Raw genomic sequence first — 23,736 nt, forward strand, 5'->3', positions numbered from 1 at the left:
TCAAACCAGTGATCCAGGAACCTACTACCATTTATTGATTTTATTTTACCAGGTAAGTTGACTGAGAACACATTCTAATTTACAGCAATGACCTGGGGAATAGTTACAGGGGAGAGGAATGAGCCAATTGTAACCTGGGGATGATTAGGTGACCGTGATGATATGAGGGACAGATTGGGAATTCAGCCAGGACACCAGGGTTAATACCCCTACTCTTATGATAAGTGCATGGGATCTTTAGTGACCACAGAGTCAGGACACCGTTTGACATCCCATCCGAAAGACAGAAACCTACACAGGGAAATGCCCCCAATCACTGCCTTGGGAAAGAGTGCCTCCTATTGGCCCTCCAACACCACTTCCAGCAGCATCTGGTCTCCCATCCAGGGCCCAAACAGGACCAACCCTGCTTAGCTTCAAAAGCAAGCCAGCAGTGTGATGCAGTTCAAAAGCACTTCAATATTTTGTCTTGCCCATTCACCCTCTGAATGGCAGACATACACAAATAAAAATCTTTCTGTGTGGATAAAGGGGGGTCTCCTCCCCTTTATCCACACTGATTGAAGTGAATTTAACAAGAGACATCAATAAGGGATCATATCTTTCACCTGGACTCACCTGGTCAGTCTGTCATGGAAAGAGCTGGTGTTCCTAATGTTTTGTACACTCAGTGTAGAGCGCCCTCACCCTCGTTTGTCGTAGATGTCTGGTCTCCCGTCTGCGGCGGACAGACGGTCTGACTCTGGGCTGTTGATCCTCCGGTACCGCAGAGCGCAGACCTGAGCACCAGTCATTTCTGGGGGAGCTCCACCCACGAGGGCATCAGGACACGTCCCTCTAGCAGGCTCCTCTTCCTCCGCAGCCAACTTCCCCTGGGGGAAAGGGCGTTTCTAGGGTTACCACTGTTAACTATCACTGTCAAGAGTTAGACCTATTGTGTACTGCAGGTATATAGCAGCTTGAACTGTATTGTAAAGGTGTTATTATTTACTTTGCCATGTTTGAGCACCTTAAATTCATTGTAAACACAGTACCTGAAATACAGTTGAAGTCGGAAGTTTACATACATTTACATTTAAGTCATTTATACATACACCTTAGCCAAATACATTTAAACTCAGTTTTTCACAATTCCTGACATTTAATCCAAGTAAACATTTCCTGTTTTAGGTCAGTTAGGATCACCACTTTATTTTAAGTATGTGAAATGTCAGAATAATGGTAGAGAGAATGATTAATTTCAGCTTTTATTTCTGTCATCACAATCCCAGTGGGTCAGAAGTTTACATACACTCAATTAGCATTTGGTAGCATTGCCTTTAAATTGTTTAACTTGGGTCAAACGTTTTGGGTAGCCTTCCACAAGCTTCCCACAATAGGTTGGGTGAATGTTGGTCCATTCCTCCTGACAGAGCTGGTGGAACTGAGTCAGGTTTGTAGACATCTTTGCTCGCACATGTTTTTTTCAGATCTGCCCACAAATTTTCTATGGGATTGAGGTCAGGGCTTTGTGATGGCCACTCCAATACCTTGACTTTGTTGTCCTTAAGCCATTTTGCCAAAACTTTGGAAGTATGCTTGGGGTAATTGTCCATTTGGAAGACCCATTTGCGACCAAGATTTTAACTGCCTGACTGATGTCTTGAGATGTTGCTCCAATATATCCACATAATTTTCCTTCCTCATGATGCAAACTATTTTGTGAAGTGCACCAATCCTTCCTGCAGCAAAGCACCCACACAACATGATGCTGCCACCCTGGTGCCTCACGGTTGTGAGGGTGTTCTTCGGCTTGCAAAACTCCCCCTTTTTCCTCCAAACATAACGATGGCCATTATGACCAAACAGTTCAATTTCGTTTCATCAGACCAGGGGACATTTCTCCAAAAAGTACAAGCTTTGTCCCCATGTGGAGTTGCATACCGTAGTCTGTTTTTTTATGGCGGTTTTGGAGCAGTGGCTTCTTCCTTGCTGAGCGGCTTTTCAGGTTATGTTGATACAGGACTCGTTTTACTGTGGATATAGATACTTCTGTAACTGTTTCCTCCAGCACCTTCACAAGATCCTTTGCTGTTGTTCTGGGTTTGATAATGCACTTTTTGCACCAAAGTACGTTCATCTCTAGGAGACAGAACGTGTCTCCTTCCTGAGCGGTAGGACGGTTGCGTGGTCCCATGGTGTTTATACGTGTGTACTATTGTTTGTACAGATGAACGTGGTACCGTCAGGCATTTGAAAATTGCTCCCAAGGATGAACCAGACTTGTGGAGGTCTACAATTTGAGGTCTTGGCTGATTAATTTAGATTTTCTCATGATGTCAAGCAAAGAGGCACTGAGTTTGAAGGTAGGCCTTGAAATACATCCACAGGTTCACCTCCAATTGACTCAAATGATGTCAATTAGCCTATCAGAAGCTTCTAAAGCCATGACATAATTTTCTGGAATTTTCCAAGCTGTTTAAAGGTACAGTCAACTTAGTGTATGTAAACTTCTGACCCACTGGAATTGGGTCAGAGTGAAATAATCTGTCTGTAAACAATTGTTGGAAAAATGACTTGTGTCATGCAGAAAGTAGATGTCCTAACCAACTTGCCAAAACTATAATTTGTTAACAAGAAATTTGTGGAGTGGTTGAAAAACAAGTTTTAATGACTCCAACCTAAGTGTATGTAAATGTCAACTGTATATTTCCTGGTCTATCTACAACCAGGTATGTCTATATCATTGAAATGATAAGTCAATGATAATTCAAGTTAATGATAATGAGTGGACTGGCTACCATTGCAAGTGTACCCATAGGAGCAAATGAGGAAGTAAAAGCAGGAAGTAAAAGCAGGAAGTGGACCCATCAATATGTGTCTTGGCTGGAAGGGATCCTGCTTTTGTCAAATTAACGTCAATAGTTAATTTTGTTGTTGCATTTTTGCTAACTCTAACCCTTTTCCTAACCTTAACCTAATTCTCCTATACGGCTACGTTAATTCTCCTAACCTGCTGAATAAGTTCTCCTAACCTGCTACAAAACATAAAATATGATGTTAATTTGACAAAAGTTGGATCCCTTCTAGCCATGACCATCAATCTGTGCTGTGATATGCTTATTCAACTCAACTGACATTGCAAAAAATATTCCATATTCCATTGCATGAGCCACATAAGTTAATATAATTTGAATGAACATTTTACATTACCATGGAAATGATTGCATCACAATACCAGGCAAACATTGCAAGTGCACCCATGAGTTTACCAGTCAAATTGTCAGGGTTAGAGTTTGCAAGCCCATTCTATTCATCTATTTATATGGTCTATATCTCTGAACGTAATAGATGGTCATTGAAAACCAACAACAAAGTAAACTATCCCTTCTAATGTACTTCTACCGTTTGAATATATTTAAAGACTGTAAGAAAATGTTTCATAGTGCTGACGGTACCACGGTGAGATACAATGAGGACATATTAGATGGTCCCTCCTGTACCTTGCTGATGCTGATCCTGAGTTGGTTGCGGTTTAAGTCGGTGTCGTTCCACGCCTCGGCTTCCATCTGGGGAAGTGTCCCCTCGCCAGGCCTGCTGGGTACTGCAGGTGGAGCGTTCTCCTGGTCACTCAGGTGCTCGTCTTGTAGAACATCATCTGTGTTCTCCCTCGGCAGCTCCCCAGGAACCAGAGTCACGTTCACCACCCTGGGAAAACACAGAACATGGACTGATATAGACTATTTTCTTTATTTTTTATTCATTCTTTCATTACCTGTATTTAACAAGGTAAGTTATTGAGAACATTCTCAATTATTACATTATTACATTAATGAGAGCACATTCTCTTTTACAAAATGACCAGGCGATTAATTAAATGAGTGTCGTTGTTGTAAATATCCTATATCACTTCAAATGCAAACAGTGTGTTACAAATCCTCACAGTTGCATTCTAAATCTGAATGAATTGTTACAACCCAGCATTAGACTGTTTGTTCCTGATTCTTTAAGTCAATTAGACTACACGTAAATGGGAATTGTGTAATCTCTTGGCTGGCTAGATGTTTTCATATTTTATATTGATGTCTCCAAAATGTTTTGAAGTGTGATTCCCTTTGAAATCCTTTCTGCTTTCTGCTGTTAAATCTTGTTAATAAGTAGTGGATAGACATCTTCATGTGGATGCGTTTTTAATGTTTTGAAGTCTGATTCCCTTTTCATTTTACACAACAGTGCGTTACAAATCCTCACAGTTGCATAAATGAAATCAAAGTTTATTTGTCACGTGTGCCGAATACAACAGGTGTTGACCTTACAGTGAAATGCTTACTTACAGGCTCTAACCAATGGTGCGGGGAAAAAAGGTATGTGTGTGTGTGTAGGTAAGTAAAGAAATAAAACAACAGTAAAAAGACATTTGAAAAAAAGAGTAGCAAGGCTATATACAGACACTGGTTAGTCAGGCTTATTAAGGTAGTATGTACATGTATATATGGTTAAAGTGACTATGCATATATGATGAACAGAGAGTAGCAGTAGCGTAAAAAGAGGGGTTGGCGGGTGGTGGGACACAATGCAGATATTCCGGGTAACCATTTGGTTACCTGTTCAGGAGTCTTATGGCTTGGGGGTAAAAACTGTTGGGAAGCCTTTTTGTCCTAGACTTAGCACTCTGGTACCACTTGCCATGCGGTAGTAGAGAGAACAGTCTATGACTGGGGTGGCTTGGGTCTTTGACAATTTTAGGGCCTTCCTCTGACACTGCCTGGTGTAGAGGTCCTGGATGGCAGGCAGCTTTGCCCCAGTGATGTACTGGGCTGTACCCACTACCCTCTGAAGTGCCTTGCGGTCGGAGGCCGCAACTGTTGCAGCTGTAGAATCTTTTGAGGATCTCAGGACCCATGCCAAATCTTTATAGTTTCCTGAGGGGGAATAGGCTTTGCTGTGCCCTCTTCACGACTGTCTTGGTGTGTTTGGACCAATCTAGTTTGTTGTTGATGTGGACACCAAGGAATTTGAATCTCTCAACCTGCTCCACTACAGCCCTGTCGATGAGAATGGGGACGTGCTCGGTGCTCCTTTTCCTGTTGTTATTCTGGCACCACCCGGCCAGGTCTTTGACCTCCTCCCTATAGGCTATCTCGTCGTTGTCGGTGATCAGGCCTACCACTGTTGTGTCGTCAGCAAGCTACCTACCCTCACCACCTGGGGGCGGCCTGTCAGGAAGTCCAGGATCCAGTTGCAGAGGAAGGTGTTTAGTCCCAGGATCCTTAGCTTGGTGATGAGCTTTGAGGGTACTATGGTGTTGAACGCTGAGCTGTAGTCAATGAACAGCATTCTCACATAGGTGTTCCTTTCGTCCAGGTGGGAAAGGGCAGTGTGGAGTGCAATAGAGATTGCATCATCTGTGGATCTGTTTGGATGGTATGCAAATTGGAGTGGGTCTAGGGTTTCTGGGAGGATGCGGTTGATGTGAGCCATTACCAGCCTTTCAAAGCACTTCATGGCTACGTCGTCATTTAGGCAGGTTTGCTTTGTGTTCTTGGGCACAGGGACTATGGTGGACTGCTTGAAACATATTGGTATTACAGACTCAATCAGGGAGGGACATGTTGAAAATATCAGTGAAGACACCTGCCAGTTGGTCAGCACATGCCCAGAGCACACGTCCTGGTAATCCGTCTGGCCCCACAGCCTTGTGTATGTTGACCTGTTTAAAGGTCTTACTCACGTCGGCTACGGAGAGCGTTCGTCCGGAACAGCTGATGCTCTCATGCATGCCTCAGTGTTGCTTGCCTCGAAGTGAGCATAGAAGTGATTTAGCTCGTCTGGTAGGCTCGTGTCACTGGTCAGCTCGCGGCTGTGTTTCCCTTTGTAGTCTGTAATAGTTTGCAAGCGCTGCCACATCTGACGAGCGTCGGAACCGGTGTAGTATGATTCAATCTTAGCCCTGTATTGACGCTTTGCCTGTTTGATGGTTCGTCGCAGGGCATAGCGGGATTTCTTGTAAGCTTCCGGGTTAGAGTCCCGCACCTTGAAAGCGGCAGCTCTACCCTTTAGCTCAGTGCGAATGTTGCCTGTAATCTATGGCTTCTGGTATGTTTCTACGGTTGCAGAAACATGATTTACATTTACATTTAAGTCATTTAGCAGACGCTCTTATCCAGAGCGACTTACAAATTGGTGCATTCACCTTATGACATCCAGTGGAACAGCCACTTTACAATAGTGCATCTAAATCTTTTAAGGGGGGTGAGAAGGATTACTTTATCCTATCCTAGGTATTCCTTAAAGAGGTGGGGTTTCAGGTGTCTCCGGAAGGTGGTGATTGAATCCGCTGTCCTGGTGTCGTGAGGGAGTTTGTTCCACTATTGGGGAGCCAGAGCAGCGAACAGTTTTGACTGGGCTGAGCGGGAACTGTACTTCCTCAGTGAAAGGGAGGCGAGCAGGCCAGAGGTGGATGAACGCAGTGCCCTTATTTGGTTGTAGGGCCTGATCAGAGCCTGGAGGTACTGAGGTGCCGTTCCCCTCACAGCTCCGTAGGCAAGCACCATGGTCTTGTAGATTATTATGTACAAAATAATTTTCAAATATTGCACAAAAAAAACACATAATAGAACAATTGGTTAGGAGACCGTAAAACTAAATAGCTAAAGCTATTATCTCATTTTGATTCCCTTACCCGATCACGGCGGGAGTCTGTCGTGTGTTCTGTTGAGGGGGCGTTGACGTGCTGGTGGACAGAGGCACTCCATCCGTCCCTCCCTTCTCCCAATCAAAAGGCTCGTTCTCTGTGATGATATGTTCCTTCATACTGTTCTCAAAGACCGACATCAGCAACTGCATAGACGATCACAGGGAAAAGGTTTTCGGAAAAGGTAAAGTATAAAGTTGAAATTCAACCAAACCTGCTATACAATAATAAGCTTTACTTTAAGTACTAAAATGTATTTTTGAATAGTTTCATTACTGAAAATTATAGAGAGAGGCTTTGGTATGGGAGTTAGTCTCACATTGCCACACTTCCATGTCTTGTTCCCTCTGCTATTGAAATGAACGCCAGAATAAAAATATTCAATGGGGGATAAAGCATTTGAATGCACGTGCAGGGAGTGAACAGTAGGTACCTGGTAATCTGGTTTGGTGAAGTAGTCAAGGCCTAAAACATGATCCAGGAAGATGTAAAACTCAGAAGGCATGTGTTTGAGCAGCATTCTGTGGTCGTAGCGCTCTTTAATCTGACCCACTTGCTCCTGGTAACAAACAAGAGATACAGTAGAAAGCGTTAGATACCAGTTGAGCCCAGCAGACACCAGTAGACACTAGTAACCATTCTCTACTGCAGGGTTTCTTCATCCTGGTCCTGGAGACCCCAAAGGGTGCACATTTTATTTTTGCCCAAGCACCACACACCTGATTCCACTAGTGAATGGTTTGATGATGAGTTGATTAGTGGAATCAGGTGTGTAGCGCTAAGGGAAAAAATAACACTGTGCATCTCTTTGGGTCCCCTAGACCAGAATGAAGAAATATTGGAAATAACTGATATTGGGAATTGTAATAATTATAATAGCAACAGTAGATAGTATCTCACCTTATCTTTAATTTTTCTCCATGGTAACTGACCGACTGCAAACTCTACCAACATGTAAAATAGCGACCATAGATCGTCATGACGACCCATTTCCTGAGAAGGTAAAAAATGGATTAATCAGATAATAATTTTCATGATTTATTGGAGTACATACACAACAGCTATTTTAGATTTCCTGACAAACTCATGTAACACAAAACCCTCAGGTTGGAATTCATTTGTAATGCATTTCATTTTTTCACCCCAAAAATAACTTACTTTGTTTTTATGAGCATTTACTGACGCATAACGAACAGTTCCCCGAAATCCCGCCACAGTTCTGGGCTGGAAAATAAAATGCGGTAAGTTCTTTTCAGGACAAAACCTGAAACATAATTTCCCACAGACAACAAGAAAGAAAACAATTGATGGAACTAAGGTACTTAAATGAAAACCTAAAACGAGACGAGGAAGGATATGGAAAATTTCTCAGGCAGGGAGAGATAATAGAAACTTAAATGGGATCAAGCACCTTACTGATGAGACGGATCACAAGCATGCGCTTCGAACAGAAAAGCCCAAAAAGGAACAGCAAAACTGCAAAAAAATAAAACCACACAGGTGAATAAGGAACCACATCACATGGCAGCATAACATCTGTAAAAACCTTAAAGGAAAAATCAACTTAAAACTATCTTTTAGTATTTTTTCATTAGTCCATGTTTTGCATGTGTTTTGGGGACTGCATCAACAGTGGCCTAATGGAAAAAAATACCAAAAGATAGTTTTTGAGTAGATTTGTCCTTTAACATCAACGCTATGTGAACATATAACAAGGCAATTTCCAAATAAATTATGTTCGTTAACGTTAACAAACTATTAACTAATGAATTTACACTGCTTAAGGCATAACTTAAATGTACCAGAATCAGATGACATCATCTTCTTGGACATCTTCCTAATGTTTCTAGTTTCTAATTGTCATTGGCATCTCTGATACAATAACTGTAAACTGGGCATGTGCACCACCATTTTGATAGTAACACCCATTCCTTCTGAAGGAAGTCCCAGGAATAGTGCCTCAGAAACTGAATGTTAGAATTTACAACAGTGTGTTTGTATGCGTGCATGTGTGTGCGTGAGTGTGTGTGTGGTCCCGTCGCTGTTCTATATCTGCAGTACTGGCATGCCTATCTAATCGATGACTGGAGGCTGAGTCAGCAAGAAGAAAAACAGAAAGAACCTCCCCTGTTGCCAAGGCTAGACAACTGTATATTAGCCTGTATCAGGCTAGCCAACTATCAGGCTAGCCAACTGTATATTAGCCCGTATCAGGCTAGACAACTGTATATTAGCCGCAACCTTCCTCTACGGTCCTGAGTTGACTCCGCGGTTCATTGGTCCGCTCGTGTCTCCCAGGTCACAATCCGCTTGCTATCAGGCTAGACAACTGTATATTAGCCTGTATCAGGCTAGCCAACTATCAGGCTAGCCAACTGTATATTAGCCCGTATCAGGCTAGACAACTGTATATTAGCCCGTATCAGGCTAGACAACTGTATATTAGCCCGTATCAGGCTAGACAACTATCAGGCTAGACAACTGTATATTAGCCCGTATCAGGCTAGACAACTGTATATTAGCCCGTATCAGGCTAGACAACTGTATATTAGCCCGTATCAGGCTAGACAACTGTATATTAGCCCGTATCAGGCTAGACAACTGTATATTAGCCCGTATCAGGCTAGACAACTGTATATTAGCCCGTATCAGGCTAGACAACTGTATATTAGCCCGTATCAGGCTAGACAACTGTATATTAGCCCGTATTAGGCTAGACAACTGTATATTAGCCCGTATCAGGCTAGACAACTGTATATTAGCCCGTATGAGGCTAGACAACCATATATTAGCCTGCATCAGGCTAGACAACTATATATTAGCCTGCATCTTGTTTGCCAACTGTCAGTGGTGGAAAAAGTACACAATTTGTTTTTAAATATACTTAAGTATCAAAAGTAAAAGTATAAATAATTTCAAATTCCTTTTATTAGGCAAAGCATACGGCCACATTTTCTATTTTTTTAATTTACGGATAGCCAGGGGCACGATCCAACTATCAGTCATAATTTACAGGGAAAATTTTAGGAATGTAATGAAGTAAAAGTTGTCAAAAATGTTAATAACAAAGGAAAGTACAGATACCCCAAAAAACGACTTAAGTAGTACTTTAAAGTAATTTTACTTAAGTACTTTACAATACTGCCAACTGTATATTAGCCTATATCATATTATTTATATTGTTGTTAGAATGATTCAATAGCTTTGAATATTAACATACATACATACATGATATTAACATACATGATATTACATTACATACATACATGATATTAACAAAATCCTTCCATGGCTACTTACCGGTCGAACCTCTCCGGTAGTGTTGGTGTACTGGCGAGCCAGGCCAAAGTCTAACATGAAGCACTTTCTATAGGTGGAGGGGAGTCGACCCATAGCAAAGTTAGACTGGGAAAAAAAACGAGAAACAGATTGAGTTGAGGACATCACAGGAATATAAACAGGCAAAGCCCAAAGCAGTGTTTCCCCCTATCATTGCATAGACGTGAGACTAGCTTTTGCCCAGCACCTAAACAAATTAGACTGGTTTTAATTGACAATATTGGCGCCAATAAAGCCTAGATGTTATGTTGAGGCTCACTAACCCAAAGTGCTATCCAATTTTGGGCACACAGACTGAGATCAACATTGTCTCTCTTACAGCTGCTTAATTAATCAAATTCTGATCAAAATTGAAATATTGATGTGCAATATCCATATCGCAAGAGATCCATATCGCAAGAGGTCCATATTGTAAGAGATCCATATCGCATGCAATATTTTGAAATGCTACCCAGCCGTGTATGACATCAGTTTTTATAGTTTTACTTATTTTTTTTCTACTCTTGCGGCTGCTTCCCACACACACACCAGGCCCCGCTCCCCTTTCGCAGTTCCTCCCCGCTGTTAAGATTCACTATACGTTCCCATGCTGGTCTGTTATGTCAAACAGATTGTTCCAAACAAAAACGATGCTGCTTTCCACTTTGCTTCTTAATATAAATCATTCTACATTTCTATGACTTCAACAGTTCACCAAAGTGTTTTGATCTACTGTACAGTATTTTGCGATACAAATTGCAATCACAATATTTGGTAAAAAAAGTGTAATCGCAATTATTTTGCCGATATTATGCAGTCCTAGTCTCTCTTTCTCCGTCTCTCTCACACACTTCCATCTGTCTTGCTCTGTCTCACCCCCAATTGGTCTCTCACTCTCTCTCACACACTTCCATCTGTCTCGCTCTGTCTCACCCCCAATTGGTCTCTCACTCTCTCTCACACACTTCCATCTGTCTCGCTCTGTCTCACCCCCAATCGGTCTCTCACTCTCTCTCACACACTCCCATCTGTCTTGCTCTGTCTCACCCCCAATTGGTCTCTCACTCTCTCTCACACACTTCCATCTGTCTCGCTCTGTCTCACCCCCAATCGGTCTCTCACTCTCTCTCACACACTCCCATCTGTCTTGCTCTGTCTCACCCCCAATCAGTCTCTCACTGTCTCTCACACACTCCCATCTGTCTTGCTCTGTCTCACCCCCAATCGGTCTCTCACTGTCTCTCACACACTCCCATCTGTCTTGCTCTGTCTCACCCCCAATCGGTCTCTCACTCTCTTTCGTTCTCTCTATCTCACCACCATTCTTTCTACCCCTTACAATGCATTGTAACCACACATCATAATGCCTTATACCTGCAGGCATTAAGTTAATAGTTACTGAGAATGCCACCTACAGGCTTGATGTCTCTGTGCAGGAAGCCCACAGAGTGGATGGCCTCTATGGACTCCAGAATCTGTTTGCCCAGGCGTAGCGTGGTGCTCATGGTGAAGGTGCCGCGAGGCTGACTCCTCCTCAGGTCTGCTAGGTTTCTCCCCTGCTGGGGGGGAGAATGCGTAGGGAAAGAGTGGGGGAGAGGGCGGGGAGGAGAGGGAGAGAGATGGGGAGAGGGATGGAGGAGAGAAGGAAATGGGAAGCGGGGGAGGAGAAAGAGGGGAGGGGGAGAAAGAGGGAGGGGAAGTTGGAGAGATAGGGGAGAGGGGGACGGAGAGGGAGAAAGAGGGGGGGGGGTGAGAGAGAGAAAATTAATTTTCATTCATTGTTTTCTACTTATTTGTAGCCTGGCTGTGATTATCTCTACCTAAGGCAATTCTATCACTGTTTTGATAGATGGTTACCTGAAGTTGCATGACCACATAGTTAAACTTCTCGTTCCTTCCACATCCGATGAATTTACATACATGATTTTTTCCTGTGAAAGAATGGAGAGAGGTTAGTGTAAATGTTACAATACAGTCAGTATAACATTAGCTATCTATAAATCAACTTCTACCATCACAGTTAAACAACTGATTCAATTGGATGTTAGACCAACCCTTGGAATAATCTCAAAACATTTAGCATTATTGTTAGAAGAATTGGGATCAGATTGCTTTCCTAGGACCTGATACATTCAGAATGTGGTATCTTCCTATATGAATGAGGCATTTATCAGAGAAATAAACATATTAAAAGTCATGTAGTCCCTAGATTTAGTCATACAATACAATTAGGGCATGCTAACTTCAGGCAAGTAATTTCCAATGACCTTAGTCTTTCAGGTTGATTTGCATTTCAATAACAGTAGTAAGAGAACATTCAGGGTATTTCCCCAAGTCATTTGAAGAAGGGTGCTCACTAACAGAAGCACAGCCAGGCAGACACACACTCACACAGTTTCATGCTCATTAACAATCCTCCCTGCCAGCAGTCACAGTACTGTATCTGTTCCTGGGGCTACAGAGCAGAACAAGCCACAGAAATACCCCAAAATAAATGCTGCCTAAGAAATTACAATCTCTGCATATTTCAACACAATATGCTCATGCTCAGGTGGATTGTGGCAAGCTGTTTTTTTATGGGATTCGAACAATGTGAAACACTCAATGCCAAAATATAATTTTGCACAAAGCAGTATAAACCCCAGTGCAACAGACATGTCAACCGATTGACTATCCAACTCATCCAACCCCCGAGCAAAACAAACAATCACCACACCTTCAACCTTGTCCAGACAGATGCCAATAACACTAATCAAATAGCTAGACAGACTAACGTTTACCTCACTTCACAGTAGACCATAGATAGACAACTTAATTAACCTCGCCATGCTTATTCATGTACACGGTGATGTTCCCATTGATTGATCCGTGTCCTTAGTGATCCCTATCCCTCCTTGATAGATGCCTGCCCTTAACTTGCACTTTCTATCTATTTCATAACAGGAGAGTGGAATTCCAACAGTATAGTGCAGTACGAGGGAAAGACTGGCAAAGGCTGTCCCAGGGACTGAACCCACAATCTTTGGGGATTTAATACGTACTTTGTATAGGTAGCGTTACAGGTGCTTAACCACACCTGTAACATGTGTGTGGATGTGTGTTACTGCTCAACCACAAAGGCCCTTACCTTGCAGTTTCTTGAGGACGGCCACCTCCATCTTGAGAACCTGTTTAGGCTGCTGGGCTGACTCTACCTTCAGAGCCACATTCTCCCTGGTCAGCAGGTCCAATGCTTCATAGATCTCACCAAAACCTCCCCCACCAATCTTCTTCAGCTGGAAGTGGTGGCAGAGAAGAATAAACACTGTAAAAAACTGAGTCATGTGGATGTCTGCTAATTATGGCTTGCTGTCTGTTCTTTAAAGTGAACATTAAAAAAAATGCTAGTTCTCAACTAGCCTGGTCCCAAAACTGTTTGTGCTGTCTTGCTAACTCATATATAATCATTGTCACACCTAGCACTAGGCAGGTTTCCATTGACCCAGGTTTCATTCTACAAAATGTTTGTTTTATTGCAATGTGTAATGGAAAGGCTGTCACACCCTGACCTTAGTATTCTTTGTTTTTCTTTGTTGTTTTGGTTAGGTCAGGGTGTGACATGGGTGATGTATGTGTTTTTTTGCCTGTCTAGGGTTTTTTGTATGTTTATGGGGCTGTCTCCTTTCTAGGTATAGTGTATGTCTATGGTTGCCTAGATTGGTTCTCAATTAGAGGCAGCTGTCTATCGTTGTCTCTGATTGGGAACCATATTTAGGCAGCCATATTCTGTGGGTACTTTGTGGGTGATTGTTTCCTGTCTTTGTGTTCTCTGCACCAGATAGGACTGTTTCGGTTTTGCCACGTTTGTTATTTTTGTATTTGTGTCGTGTTATCGTCTTTCATTAAAACATGTTGAACACGAACTACACTGCATTTTGGTCCTCCTCTCCTTCAAGGGAAGAAAACCGTGACAGAATCACCCACCAAAACAGGACCAAGCAGCGTGGTGACAGGCAGCGACAGGAGGAGCAGCGATGTCAGGACTATTGGACTTGGGAGGAGATACTGGATGGAGATGGACCATGGACGCAGCCGGGGGAATGTCGCCGCCCCAAGACAGAGCTGGAGGCAGCCACAGCGGAGAGGCGGCTTTTGAAGAGGCAGCACGGAAGCAGGGCTGGAAGCACGAGAGTCAGCCCCAAAAATATCTTAGGAGGGGCACACAGGAAGTGTGGCAAAGCCAGGTAGGAGACCTGCGCCAACTTCCTGTGCTTACCAGAGGGCGAGAGAGACCGGGCAGGCACCGTGTTATGCTGTGGAGTGCACGGTGTCCCCAGTGCGGGTGCATAGTGGGCATCGAGCCAGGTGCCATGAAGCCGGCTCTACGCATCTGGTCTCCAGTGCGTCTCCTTGGGCCGGCGTACATGGCACCAGCCTTACGCATGGTGTCCCCGGTTCGCCTGCACAGCCCAGTGCGGGCTATTCCACCTCGCCGCACTGGCAGGGCGACCGGGAGCATTCAACCAGGTAAGGTTTGGCAGGCTTGGTGCTCAAGAGCTCCAGTGCGCCTGCACGGTCTGGTCTATCCAGTGCCACCTACACGCACCAGCCCTCCGGTGGCAGCCCCCCGCGCCAGGCTTCCTGTGCGTGTACAGAGCCCAGTACTCCCTGTTCCTCCTCCCCGCACTCGCCCTGAGGTGCGTGTCCTCGGCCCAGTACCATCAGCACCGGCACCACGCCTACAGTGCGCCCCGCCTGTCCAGGGCTGCTAGAGTCTCCCGCCTGTCCAGGGCTGCTAGAGTCTCCCGCCTGTCCAGGGCTGCTAGAGTCTCCCGCCTGTCCAGGGCTGCTAGAGTCTCCCGCCTGTCCAGGGCTGCTAGAGTCTCCCGCCTGTCCAGGGCTGCTAGAGTCTCCCGCCTGTCCAGGGCTGCTAGAGTCTCCCGCCTGTCCAGGGCTGCTAGGTCTCCCGCCTGTCCAGGGCTGCTAGAGTCTCCCGCCTGTCCAGGGCTGCTAGAGTCTCCCGCCTGTCCAGGGCTGCTAGAGTCTCCCGCCTGTCCAGGGCTGCTAGAGTCTCCCGCCTGTCCAGGGCTGCTAGAGTCTCCCGCCTGTCCAGGGCTGCTAGAGTCTCCCGCCTGTCCAGGGCTGCTAGAGTCTCCCGCCTGTCCAGGGCTGCTAGAGTCTCCCGCCTGTCCAGGGCTGCTAGAGTCTCCCGCCTGTCCAGGGCTGCTAGAGTCTCCCGCCTGTCCAGGGCTGCTAGAGTCTCCCGCCTGTCCACAGCCGCCAGTCAGCCGGGATCCGCCCCTCAGTCCGGAGTCGCCCCTCAGTCCGGTGGAGCCATTTTGTAAGGTTGCCAATCATAGGTTGACAACGAGGGTCGCCGTTCCTAGGAGGAGACTTAAGAGGACAAAGACTATGGTGTGGTGAGGTCCAGCACCAGAGCCGCCACCATGGAAAGACACCCACCCAAACCCTCCCCTATAGGTTTAGGTGTGCGGCCGGGGGTCCGCACCTTTGTATGTTTATGGGGCTGTCTCCTTTCTAGGTATAGTGTATGTCTATGGTTGCCTAGATTTGTTCTCAATTAGAGGCAGCTGTCTATCATTGTCTCTGTTTCCTGTGTTTGTGTTCTCTGCACCAGATAGGACTGTTTCGGTTTTGCCACGTTTGTTATTTTTGTATTTGTGTAGTGTTCACGTTATCGTCTTTCATTAAAACATGTTAAACACGAACTACGCTGCATTTTGTATTCTTCAGATGAAGAGGAACTCAGCCGTGACGCAGGCAGATATAGCAGAAATGTTCTAAAGATCCATAACATTTTCATCCATTTGTCAGGGATGAATTTAACGTTTTTGTCTAACTTTCTTGCGACAAATGATGGTGGAAACTGTTTTTCGAATAAATGACTGCCGAATAATTTTGAAGATACACAGGGCACGTGATGACAACTGTGTAACTATAATACTCCACATTTCATTCTAAATGCCTACTGCTGGCTAAATCTATTTTGTCAACAATAAAGAATAATGCTTCTTTGCAGGACAAGAATGTCCTTACTTTGAAGAATTGCTTCACCTTGCTTTTCTGGTTGGCTGGCAAGTTTCACCATCCAATTATTACAGATCTACAGGAGTGCAAGTTTCACCATGACAGAGAATTATTAGAATATGGCAAATATCAGTCAATTATTGCAATCTGGCCATGCCGTCATTCACGGGCTACCTGAGACAAGAATCAGATAGGTGGGAGGGTATACAGGCTGACAATTTGTTCATGAGCAATTTGCCTAAATGGGTTATGGAAACACTTCAACCAATCATTTGTTTTGACACTAGGTTTTTGTGAAAAATGGTTTTATTGTTTGTTGGTGTGACATCATTACGCCCAGCTGTTTTTATTGACAAAATATAGTTACATGTAAACGGACCCTAGTAGGCAATTGTCACATCTAATGTATATGGAACTTTCTAAATGCCGACAAGTTAATGAAACATACTGACCGTACGATTTGGCAAGCGAGCACCAACAGCTGTGACCAGGCTAGTTCACATCAGGGTAAGGAATATTCCAAATCAGGGATTCTCAACTAAATTGAATTTAAATCAATTACTCAATTATTCAACCAATCACTCCGCTGAGACTCAATTACATGGTCAAAATGGCACTGAAGATAAATAAACTCACCACTTTCCATCTGTCCTTTACCATGCAGTTGGGAGACAGGATGTCCACCTGCTCCCCCGCTCCGTTCATGTTTTCGTCGGGCTGGGCGACCGTCCCTACACACTGCATTGGTCGGCCAGACAGAGGCACAGTAGCTCCCAACTCGATTCAGCCATTTACCTGGGAAGAAAAAAACACAATGTAGGCTACAAACCCCTTGTAAACTGGAGACATCTCACTCACTAACACCTCTGAACCCCAAATGTGTCTATGGGCTAATAATTAAACAATTCAGCTCCACAGACAGCACCGCGGCCTTGCGTTCAAAACAAACGTGCTGGTCGCAGATTTAGCACCAGGGACAGCAACAGTTAGAGCCAAAACGTGTGATTGCGTACAAATTCGCTGCAAACGGAATCCACAAGCACAGGTGTGACAGAAGCTCTTTTCAGCACATTGGACAGCGCCACTCATTACAGCACCATCCAGGCCAAAAATAGCGCCCCAGACCCCCTAATTTTACACACCTGCTGGCATTCCCTAAGATTGTGCTGCCTGCCAGACACCACACCTATTAGAACAGCTGGGGGTCAAGGCATTCTCAAATCAAATGCACAAGCATGAGAGAACATGCTGAGCCTCACACCAGTGTGGAAGCTTCCCACTGCTCTAGACAATGTGCGGAAGATACCCTCAATGCAACAATACATGTAAGTTTGAAGAACAAGCAGGCAGATTCTACAAATCTTCTCAAAGATGTCAGAGGAATGGAGTGTAAAGGAATAAAGCAAAATACACATTAATTAACTCTGTCGTGTAATTCATTCCAGGTTTAATAATGCCAATTTACACTTAGTTGATTACAGTAAAGTACATGAAAAAATTATTCAATTTACCTGGCAGACATTTTTTTGAAAAATTGATCTCCCTTTTCTTCTCCCAGGTTTTAGCAACCTGCAATGGGGACTTTGGATTGAACAACTACAATACCACACACCCAGATTTGGCAAAACCCTTTTAGTAGGCATATATTTGAGTCATGTCTTTATATTCTTCAAAATCTGTAACTAACCAAAATCTTAAAGAATACATTTAAAAAATGACAGCGGTCAATTGTAACAATTGTGATAATTGTGGTTTCGATTCCCGAAAATGTATGGATTCACTCACTGCTGTAGGTCGATCTGGATAACAGCGTCTGCTAAACGACTAAAATGTAAAACAAGGGTGTAGCCTACCATTTCAGTAGCCCACTGCACTTATCTGAGGTTGGGCCTATGCATTGCCATTTGCGCTCCCACCTTACTGCTACAACGGGGAGGGACTCGTTCTGTTTCTAATATGCTTTCCTTAGATATAACTCCATAAGGCACAACCTCTTCATCGCAACTAACAGCAGTCCCCGGGCACAGAAGCTCTACTATCATTCTCCTCCTACTGTTACATTTTCTCCGCACTGCAGTTTCAGTGCTCCCTCAACGGGTAGGCTCGAGCGTCAGGCGGCGCACAGTCCATCCAGAGTAGGCTTGACGTTTTCCAACTCCAATTCACCATTGCACACATTCACCATTGCACTGCGCCCTTGGCCCAATGGGTATGTTGTGTAGCTTTACTCTGCCCCTAAACAAATATTTCGGGAATCACCTAATTGACCAATATCACAAATTTCAACCGCGATTCAACATTCCACTGCATGGGATGGACGCAAGTGGCACAACGGGAAATGTCGTTTACAATCGGGAAAGCCCACGCAAAGGAACCCGATTAGATGCTTGTAACAGACTCCATCTCCCGTTGTGAGTGAATCAAATCCCTGACGTAAATCTGCATTAGAGTGATTTTTTTTATAAATTATTAATAATTATTGTTATATAGATGTAAAATAAACGAATTGTCATGTTTAAGCTCTTGACATCATCTGGCAACGTTGTCAATAATTGTGTTGTAGATTGCCAATAATCTATTCCAGATGTCTTTCTTCTCTAGAAACAGCAAAGGGGCGTTTGCTATCCCAAGTTATCATAGCAAAGCGAGCGACCGTGTATAAGCATTATTATAGCCAAGGTGCCAATGCCTTTGAATGTGCTTTATGTCCGCAAGATCATTTACGTCAATTCAACAAAGAGAAAAACATTGCATCCAGACCTTATCTTCTGACTTCGGTGTAAGGCCTCGGTGCGCGAGGAATTTGAGAGGTGCATCATTTCTTGAGCGAGGTCGTGGTAAAGACATAGGCTATGTGTCGTTTGTCGTTGCACCAGTCTCCATTCTCCCCGTTATCCGCTTCGTTCTACTCCTCTGAATCAGAGTTTCCACTAGTTACCACAGCCAAAAATTCTGGCTATCGTAAAAATGCATGATTTTGTTGTTGTTTTTTGGTCTTAATTTAAGGTTAGGGTTGGGCGTAAGGTTAGCAGTGTGGTTAAGGTTAGGGAATTAGGTTTAAAATCAGATTTTAAGCATGTAAATGGTAGAAATAGGCGGGATTTACGACTTTGTGGCTGCGGTAACTACTGGCGACTCTGAAACAGCATCACCGAGATACTCCCAGTATGCAACGCGCTAGGTCCTGCGTGATCATGGATGGTTGTTGCGTGGCAACGTGATGAGCAGCGCTCGAGAAGCGCCTATTGAGGATTGACACATGTGCCAGAAGTGGCAGTTTCAGTAGCAGTACCAAATTAACAGTGTGTCTGCCATTGCGTAGACTATTAGGGCAATTAACGAATGCACAACAATCTCACACTGAATCTCCCATGGCCTCTATTGTGGATATTTAATTTTACGCACAAGAGGGCACTGTTTTCCCACAGATAAATGAAAATGATCAGTCGTGCATTTTACCTTGATATTTGGCCCTCAAGACCAGAGCTTACACACTTTATTTTTTATTTATTCAGTTGCGGACTCAACTTACTGTTGAGAGTTATACAGATGGAATACACAAGCTACAAGTTGGACATTTGGTAGTGCATCAGCAGTTTTTCACTTGTTATGTCAGTCAATGACAGTCACTCAAAGCCCATGTTAGCAAAAACATTTTATATTGCTAGGTAAGGTAGTCTAGCCAGCTATCTAAACCAAGTAGTAGCCTAATCATCATCAAATTACAGACTGGGCACACAGGGCATTGGTTTTGTTAGTCACTCTCACTCAGATATCGTATGAAAATGGCATTAGTCGAGGCAAAATGCCTAGAATTGTAGGAATTGATTTTAATGTGCAGAATTGCATGAAATTAGCTATAAAACTGCAAAAGAACAATCACCACCTCATGGCAAAATGAGTAGAATTGCATGACATTAGTTTTAGAACTGCAACATTTTTACTTTAACACCAAATCTCAAAACTTTTTATACCAAATCTCGCTTAGGGCCTTCAAAAGGCTCGGGGTCGATCTGCTCAAGACTCTCAATAGGATCATCCGTATGGTGTGTTCATATGGACGTTTCTGAGAGGACGTTGCAAGTTGCAATCACTATTTAATTCGCAGGAGGTTCCTTTCGGGATGGCAGGCCAATCAAGCGTGATGTAGGTTCTTGGACTGGAGAAAAAAACGGCTGCAGGATGAGCTCTCAGAAACACAGAAGAAACTGTAATGAGAGTGGAGTGGCTGCGTAAGTGACAACTGTGAAGTGTGCAACATTAATGATATTGGAAGTGAGCAACATTCCAACAATAGTGGAATCAGCAGTTCACCTTCAAAATATGAGCACCGCATTGAAACGGATGCAAACAAATAGGCCTACAGTTATGCCACAATTGGACTAGGTAATGTTAAACAAGGTTGAAATGTTATTAAATCATTTAAACTAAAGACAAATAGTAAAAATCAGTTGAAACCTCACTGTGAATGTATTGGACTGCATAATTGCATATGGAGCCCTGCTGGAAAATTCAGTTTAGACCAGCTTGGATTTTAAGCTGGTCGAGATAGTTGTGATAGATGCTTGTGGTACATTGCTTGTAGTGTGGCACATTCATCATCACTTTGTTTAATCATACATGGTTAATTGGGGTATTTAAAAAAACATTGGCTCTTTTGGTATTTCAGTCAGCTTTTCAACATACGTCATGATCTTGATGCATTGGTTGTTTCGAGATGCTGCACTAAAAAGCTGAACTATGAGTACAGTACAAGTGTCCACTTCTGTTTTTTATACCGGCCTTTCTCACTAAGAAAGTCTACCATTTCTTCTGCAAACCCTGTCCCATGATGACAACTGGTGATGCTGTACAACTGCCTCGTCTTTAATTTACCTCTTGTTAGGTCTTTTTTGTTTTGTGTTGTTTCATCTAACATAGTTGCAAGAAAGCTATAGAAACACTGGCAGCAGTTAGTCTACATAGGGATTTAAATGTTTTTTTTGTCTTCCTAAGACTGTCTGTGTCTAGGTGGGAGTTCCTGTCCCAGTTCAAAGGTTCCATTACCTACAGTTTCGACAGGAAATCTCTCTTTTGGCCCCCAAAGCCATTCCCAGCTGCTATCTGCTCAGTTTCTAAAGCTATTCAATGCAAGTGTGCTTGGAGCTACAATAATGAAGTATCACCACACTAGACTGGAACATGTAACACTTACTGACTTAGGTACAGTGCCTTCGGAAAGTATTCAGATCCCTTGACTTTTTCCACATGTTGTTTACGATACAGGTTTATTTGAATTCTTTTTTTCAGCAATCCACACACAATACCCAATAATGACAAAGCAAAAACAGGCTTTTAGAAATGTTTGCAAATTATATGTATATATATATATATAAAAAAAAAAACAGATATAGCTTATTTACATAACTATTCAGACCCTTTGTTATTAGACTCGAAATTGATGTCAGGTGCATCCTGTTTCCATTGATCATCCTAGATGTTTCTACAACTTGATTGGAGTCCACCTGTGATAAATGTAATTGATTGGACATGACTTGAAAAGGCACACACCTGTCTATATAAGGTCCCACAGTTGGCAGTGCACATCAGAGCAAAAACTACGCCATAAGGTCAAAGGAACTGTCCAGATCTGGGGAAGGGTACCAAAACATTTCTGCAGCATTGAAGGTTCAAGAACACATTGGCCTCCATAATTCTTAAATGGATGAAGTTTGAAACCACCAAGACTCTTCTTAGAGCTGGCCACCGGCCAGACTGAGCAATCCGGGGAGAAGGGCCATGGTCAGAGAGGTGACCAAGAACCCAATGGTCTAGAGTTCCTCTGTGGAGATGGGAGAATGTTCTAGAAGGACAACCATCTCCGCAGCCCTCCACCAATCAGGCTTTTTGTGGTAGAGTGGTCAGACGAAAGCCACACCTTAGTAAAAGGCACATGACAGCCCGCTTGTAGTTTGCCAAAAGGCACCTAATGACTCTCAGACCATGAGAAACAAGGTTCTCTCATCTGATGAATCCAAGATTGAGCTCTTTGTTCTGAATGCCAAGTGTCACGTCTGGAGGAAACCTGGCACCATCCCTACGGTGAAGCATCATGCTGTGGATATGTTTTTCAGCAGCAGGGACTGGGAGACTAGTCAGGATCGAGGCAAATATGAATGGAGCAAAGTACAGAGAGATCCTTGATGAAAACCTGCTCCATAGCGCTCAGGACCTCAGACTGGGGTGAAGGTTTACCTTCCAACACAACAACCACCCTAAGCACACAGCCAAGACAACGCAGGAGTGGCTTCGGGACAAGTCTCTGAATGATTTGAGTGGCCCAGCCAGAGCCCAGAATTGAACCCGGTCGAACATCTCTAGAAAGACCTGCAAATAGCTGTGCAGCAACGCTCCTCAGCCAACCTGACAGAGCTTGAGAGGATCTACAGAGAAGAATGAGAGAAATTCCCCAAATACAGGTGTGCCAAGCTTGTAGCATCATACCCAGGAAGACTCGATGATGTAATCGCTGCCTACGGTGTTTCAAGTACTGAGTAGCAACATTTTCTAAAAACTGTTTTGGGGCATTGTGTGTAGATTAAGGAGGGGTGGAAAAACTATATAAGCAATTTTAGATTTGGGCTGTAACACAATAAAATGTGAAAAAAGTCAAGGGGTCTAAATACTTTCCGAAGGCACTGTATTTCAAAAGCCAGCAATAACTGACCAGCAAGTATTGAAGGAAACATCAATTTATTGCACCCATTGACTTCTATAATAATGACCTTATGAATAAAATGTTCCTTTTTGGCAGCTCCTTTTTTAGAATAAAACTGTTGCATCCATTGTCCCAACATTTGCTACTATGACATCACAGAATGTTCTGTTCTGTTTGTTTGTTACTCTTTTGCCTTCCTTCTCTCCATGTTGGTTAATTGCCTCATCATCTTAGGTGCTACTCTGTTCTCAAACTGGGTGGCAGTTAATTTCCAGGCTAATCTGGGCCACCGTCTTCTTATCTCCACCCTATTTGTTGCCCTCGTGGTTTTTTGTTGTTGTGGAACTACATGTCTGTGCTCTTCTTTAAAAATAAATGTTTTGGGAGGGTCTTTCCTTTCATTTCATGTATTTACACTTCAGTGTGTTGTTTTTAAAGGCTCCAGTTAGGCCTATAAGAAACCAGAGTCCCTGTGCAGCTGTCAATTTTCCTGCAAAGCAGTAAATGCAAACTTGTAGTGTATTTGAGTTTTAAAAGGCTTCTAAGATTTGTAATTTTCACTTTGACATTTGAGACTTGATTTTACCTAATGCAAAGTGTATCAACCTGTCAGGATTTGGCCAGGGTTGTTCCGGTTTTTGGTCACTAGATGCCCCCATTGTGCCTTTTGACCTTTTGTTTTCCCTTGATCCCCATTATTATTTGCACCTGTGCCTCGTTTCCCCTGATTGTATTTAAACCCTTTGTTTTCCTCAGTTCTTTGCTCTGTGTTTGTATGTTAGCACCCAGCCCTAGTACTCTGTGAACTCTTGTTGATCCCGGTGGACTCTCTTGTGGAATTCTGTTTTTTGTTCTTGTTTGTTTGTTTTTGAGTATCTTTTGAGGCTTTTTGTGCTATTCCTTCCATCTTGTGGATTTACCTTTTTTGTCTTGGAGGATTACCTTTGTTCTTGTGGAATTCCTTTTGAGGTTGTGGAGTTACATGTTTTCCTGAAGAACTTCACTTTTTACTTCATTAAAT

At 43.5% G+C, this 23,736-nt stretch overlaps 1 protein-coding gene across 2 annotated transcripts in view; it reads right to left on the reverse strand.

Annotated features, from left to right (window-relative positions):
- Nucleotides 1-19,143, reverse strand: part of LOC124041144 (tau-tubulin kinase 1-like) — a 43,417-nt gene extending 24,274 nt beyond the window's left edge. The window contains exons 1-12 of one of the 2 annotated variants that reach the window (XM_046358369.1): nucleotides 18,779-19,143; nucleotides 16,655-16,813; nucleotides 13,119-13,266; nucleotides 11,849-11,922; nucleotides 11,407-11,547; nucleotides 9,974-10,078; nucleotides 7,832-7,897; nucleotides 7,574-7,666; nucleotides 7,107-7,232; nucleotides 6,662-6,819; nucleotides 3,483-3,687; nucleotides 688-872 (exon numbers count right to left, since the gene is read on the reverse strand). In XM_046358369.1, coding sequence (XP_046214325.1) covers nucleotides 688-872; nucleotides 3,483-3,687; nucleotides 6,662-6,819; nucleotides 7,107-7,232; nucleotides 7,574-7,666; nucleotides 7,832-7,897; nucleotides 9,974-10,078; nucleotides 11,407-11,547; nucleotides 11,849-11,922; nucleotides 13,119-13,266; nucleotides 16,655-16,762 — 1,409 coding nt within the window. In that variant the 5' untranslated portion in view covers nucleotides 16,763-16,813; nucleotides 18,779-19,143. Of the gene's footprint in view, nucleotides 1-687; nucleotides 873-3,482; nucleotides 3,688-6,661; nucleotides 6,820-7,106; nucleotides 7,233-7,573; nucleotides 7,667-7,831; nucleotides 7,898-9,973; nucleotides 10,079-11,406; nucleotides 11,551-11,848; nucleotides 11,923-13,118; nucleotides 13,267-16,654; nucleotides 16,814-18,778 lie in introns of both variants that reach the window. The other variant, XM_046358368.1, reaches the window with a different exon arrangement.
- Nucleotides 19,144-23,736: the final 4,593 nt, after the last annotated feature.

Source organism: Oncorhynchus gorbuscha, linkage group LG08, assembly GCF_021184085.1.
Source record: "Oncorhynchus gorbuscha isolate QuinsamMale2020 ecotype Even-year linkage group LG08, OgorEven_v1.0, whole genome shotgun sequence".
NCBI lineage: Eukaryota > Metazoa > Chordata > Actinopteri > Salmoniformes > Salmonidae > Oncorhynchus > Oncorhynchus gorbuscha.